The sequence below is a fragment of the Frankliniella occidentalis genome, unplaced genomic scaffold, assembly GCF_000697945.3.
Source record: "Frankliniella occidentalis isolate FOCC.00 unplaced genomic scaffold, Focc_3.1 Scaffold116, whole genome shotgun sequence".
Classification (NCBI taxonomy): domain Eukaryota; kingdom Metazoa; phylum Arthropoda; class Insecta; order Thysanoptera; family Thripidae; genus Frankliniella; species Frankliniella occidentalis.
Window position 1 is genome coordinate 403,005 of NW_026267244.1, and position 4,589 is coordinate 407,593.

General features: G+C 57.1%; 1 protein-coding gene across 2 annotated transcripts in view; it reads right to left on the reverse strand.

The window, feature by feature from the left end:
- Positions 1-4,589, reverse strand: part of LOC113210537 (gamma-aminobutyric acid type B receptor subunit 2-like) — a gene marked incomplete at its 3' end in the record, with an annotated part of 109,511 nt that overhangs the window by 42,743 nt on the left and 62,179 nt on the right. For both annotated transcript variants that reach the window (XM_052270299.1, XM_052270300.1), the window contains 1 exon segment: positions 700-840. In XM_052270299.1, the coding sequence (XP_052126259.1) occupies positions 700-840 (141 nt within the window).

A 4,589-nucleotide genomic window follows, 5' to 3' on the forward strand; every position in this document is an offset into this window, starting at 1 on the left:
TTTTTTCTTTTAATGAAAAGGTTTTGAATGAGTGTGCACCCTGTTAAACTGCGGGCGCTTTTTTGATCTAAACTTTTCAAAACCAAAATTAATTATTTTTGTTTAACCTTATCTCAACAACTCAACAAAACCGAAATTAATTATTTTTGATCAACTGTATCTGGTAGAAACGATGCCGTCTCCTTAATTCAAGGTTAATTTCTTTAACATAAGGCCATTTCGCGCCGTGTCTCGAAGAAACGATTTTCTGGTTGTGCGAGCATGCACGTCTGTATCCTTTAACCAGAAAAAAGACAGCGCAGATCACCCATCCTGTATAACAACGCGAACCATTTTTACTACGTACTTGTGTTGTTTTTGTCCAGTTTGCGTGATTGTAATACTTTTTTTGTCCTTTATGCTTTGCTCGTATTATCCTGTGGTCGGCCCATCATACAGGGGGCCGCTCCCCGCCCCTGACAAACGAATATGTATTAGGCTGATGCGGTCGGGCCGGCAGGCCGCTGCGGGTTTGGCCGCGCCCCGCCCCGCCCCGCCCCGCATCTCCTCTTCCCTACCCACCTTCCTGGCCCACACCCTCACCCTCCCCTGCCCGGTGGTAGATTAGTAGGGAGAGAGGGGAGGCAAAGGAAACTTTACGCCAGCCCCTCACAGGGGTAAAGCCCCCCGCCGCCGCCGCCCCGCACGACCGCTACCCACCTGCACGATGTTCCAGTAGGGCACCACCTTGGCCAGGCTCTCGCTGACGTCCTCGCAGGCCGAGCCGAGCAGCAGCGTCACCCGCGAGCGCAGCGCGTACAGCGCGTGGAAGAATGCGTCCACGCCGGCGCCCGAGTCGCACTGCAACAGAGGGAGGGAGGGAGGGAGGGGATAATGTAATATTCTAGCGAAGTCGCAGCATTTTTCATCCGAGTTGTCTTCCCCTATTTATTAGAGCAGCAGCCCCGCTTGCATTCCCGGAACTCCGAGCCGCCTGTGTGAAGGCGAGAGTAGGCAATCCAACGCAACGGGCCGCCTGCGCGGGCTTGCCTATGCAGCAGGCCGGGACCTTGGGGACGGAGGAGGAGAGCTGAGAGGAAGTGGGGGTGACGCAGGCGCAAGAGCCTGCCCGGGCCACTTCCTCGGCATCAAGACCCTCTCCGCCACCCACGCCCGCACACCTCCGCCAACCCCGACCTCTTCAGCGAGGTGCTGTTGCTCGCTGATTACAACCAGCAGCACCGAGGCGAGGCTGCTTCGGGAGCGGAGGCGAGGCGCGGCAAAAACGACAAAAAAGTCTCTCTCCATCTTTGTCGCTCCTCCACAACCACCACTGCTACCTCTCTCTCTCTCTCTCTCCTCACTCATTTTCTTTTCCCCCTTTCACAACGAGCCACATCTCTCTCTTTCTCGCTCGCTATGACGCTCCTCTAAGGCTCGCCTCAGCTTAATTATCTAAAGGAACGGAACGCAGCCGTAGCCGACTGCTTTGCGAAGTGATTGAAGTTGGGTAAACGCGGACACAACCCGCCTCACCACGAAGTAAGGAAGATAGAAGACTTATACCCTGAGCGGGTGCTTGACCTGCATACACCTTGGGAGCGCACTTCGACACGCGAGAATGAGAACCGCTCACCTCTAGCGACCGTTTAGAAAACCGCTTACTTATGGTGACCCCTTGGAAAACCGCTCACTTCTGCAGAACGTTTGGAAAACCGCTTAAATGGCTTCTTGCACATTCGGAGATATTGGTACCATAATGATCTCTGAAAGACGCTGATTCTAATGATGCGGTGTGAGCGGTTTTCCAGAGGGTCGCCAGAGGTAAGCGGTTTTCTAAACGGTGTGACTTAAATTGCACTGTTCTACACCATTGTCGCCCTCTCCCGGTACGCCTTTGAAATTACAGTGTAGAAGAGGGCGCTGACCACTTAACAGGCGGCTCACCGAGTCGCTGCCAGCCGCGGCTGACGCCTGAACGACGCTCTAGCGGCCCTCCCAGCAGGGTGAGTGGCCACCCGCGCAGCTGCCCACCGCGCGGCCACACATCAAAGGGACGCGATGGCGCAGGCTGAAGAGGGCAAATGAAGGCATCGGGACGCACAAACGTGAGCGGGATTGACACGGGAACGTGACCCGCAAGTGGGAAGAGGCGGCTCGCGGGGCTGGGGGGCCGCCGCGGCCACCACGCTCATATGGTTCCGTGCTTCCATTCGGACATGACCCCCCCCCCCTTCCCCCATCCCACACACACGCGTTCGCGTTTTGCCTGACAGTGGTATTTTATTTTTATGTCACATGTATATGCCCACGGCCTGCGCGTGTGCTCGCGATAAACACGGATTCCCGTTCACCTGCGCGACTCGCCCTGGCCCTGGGCCCTGAGCCCTGGCCCTGGTTCCGCCCTCGCAGTGGCCCCAATTAATTTTTGTCGGTCTGCCAGCCGCTCGGCTCCGCTCCGCTCCGGTAAACAATACGGTCCGGACGGACGGCCCCCGCCTCCTCACGGGTCACGAGGCAGGGATTTTCATTGATTCACGAGATGTGGCGCGGTTGGCGCGGGAGGTTTAAAAATTAAAGAATGCGCTGGTATATCGGGTCGCTTGGCAGGCACAGCAAGCTCATGGAGCATAGCGCGAAGGTTCGGTATGATAGTCATTTTGACAGCTACTTCTTGTCTTACTTACTTCACGTCGTGTAGGTAGGGCATGAGGTCAGAGAGAGTCTGAGAGTCTGCCCCCTTCTACCTGTATTCCCCCCCCCCCTCCTCGCACACAAACTCTGCGCCCGCTCTACGCGCGCACATCCTCGCCGTGTGCATGGACCGCCCGCCCCGGTGCGTCCGCTCTCCTCCCTCGGTAATTTAGTTTCCGATGCCCTGTTGTGTGCTCCCCCCGCCCCCCATCTCTCTCTCCCTCTCTGTTTCTCTTTCTCGTTCACAGTATGAGGCACCCCTATCTCCCCGCCGCGCTTGCCGCGCTGCCTCTCCTCAGCCTCTACTCAGCCCCGGCTCTCCAGCGGCACCCACCCCTCTCTCTCTCTCTCTCTCGGCTACAGTTAGCGCGCTGAGTGAAGCGGAGGGCCAAGGAGAGCCAGAGAGCGGTGCGCGCAGCGAGGAGAATAGAGCTGTGCGCACTTTCCTCTCTCCTCCAGTCCCAGGGCTGCTGTAGGGTCTCGGGGCCGGACGCGGCCGCGCAAGTGCGTTGTGCAGTAGTGGGTCTGGCTGGAGGGCCAGGGAGGGCCAGACTTTGTCTCTCTTGCTGCACAAGAGCCGCCCCCGGGGGCAGACAGGCTCCCCCTCACCGCCCCCAGACGGCACATTCCGTTCTCAGCCGCGCCCTGCCCCCCCTTTTCCCTTTGATCATGCTTGGCCAGTAAACTATACTTTAAACCGCATTTCAAAGGGGTGCGGCTGCGGCGGGGCTGTGGGGGGTAGCGCGGGGGCAAGATACGGCCAACACACTCTAGACACTCTGTCTCTGTCTATCCGTCTGCCTCTCTCTCTCTCTCTCTTTCTCTCACAGGAAAATTTTCCCTGACGCAAGTTTTAAAACTACAATTTGTAATCGTAAAAATACACGCAGTACGTATCGACTTAAAAATGTGCTCTCGTGAATTTACAACTCACATTATAATTCAAGTTTACAAAATTTTTGTAAATTTTCGACTATATTTTTCACAGTGCTCGCTTGTGTGTCTCCCTTGCTCACAGCATGTCGACAGCAAATTCAGAGCAGTGATATGGTCTAGGCGGGGGACAGACACATTACACAGCTGCGATATGTGTCTCCCGACGCTCCGGCTGCGGCCCGCATCGACATAGCGCAGCACAGACATAGCATCTGCGGAGCAACGATCACCGCCCCGCACCGCACCGCCCGGCCCGCCTTACTCAGCGGCAGCTGGAGCCGAGCGTGAATCATTGTGTTGGGGTTGAGAACACACACACAAACACACACATAGGCACACAAATGGGGTGGAGCATGCAAGCACCCACCATTAAAACGTCACGCGCCGTGTGCGTCGTTCGAAAACGACTGGTCTCTCTCTTCCTATCTCTCTCCCTCTCACTCTCTCGCACTCTCCTATGTCCGTTTCTCTCTCTCTCTCGCTCCCGCCCTGCGTTTTCCGTTTTTTTACGACGGTCCGGCCGCCACGTCGTTTCCAGTTAGGCCTTTTGCGACTGTATGCGTCCCCACGTCCGCTACGGTGCAAGCCAGTTAGCGCGCGAGGAGCGGGCAAATTGAAAAGTTGGGTGTGTTTGCAAGCAGCGGGGCAGTGCCTCCGCCTCCTGAATCGTCCGGAATGGACCCGATACGAACGTAAAGTCCAAAGTCATTTGCCAATGGAAGGTCGCCGGCGCCTCGGGACGCTGGGTCGTGCTTGTGGAATGGCGCGGGCGGGCGCGGGGCGAGGCGAGACTCGCGGAGAGCGGCTCGCGACTGTGAGGCGGAGGCGCAAAGGAGCGCACTCATGCTTTGTTGATGCTATGCTATGCAGTTCAGCATGGAGCAGTCTTACCCCGTTTGTCAAGCAGCACACGCAATAAGTAGATGCGAGGAGATGCCGCTCCTCCGACCTCGGGGCGCAGCAGGGCGGGGAGGGCCGGG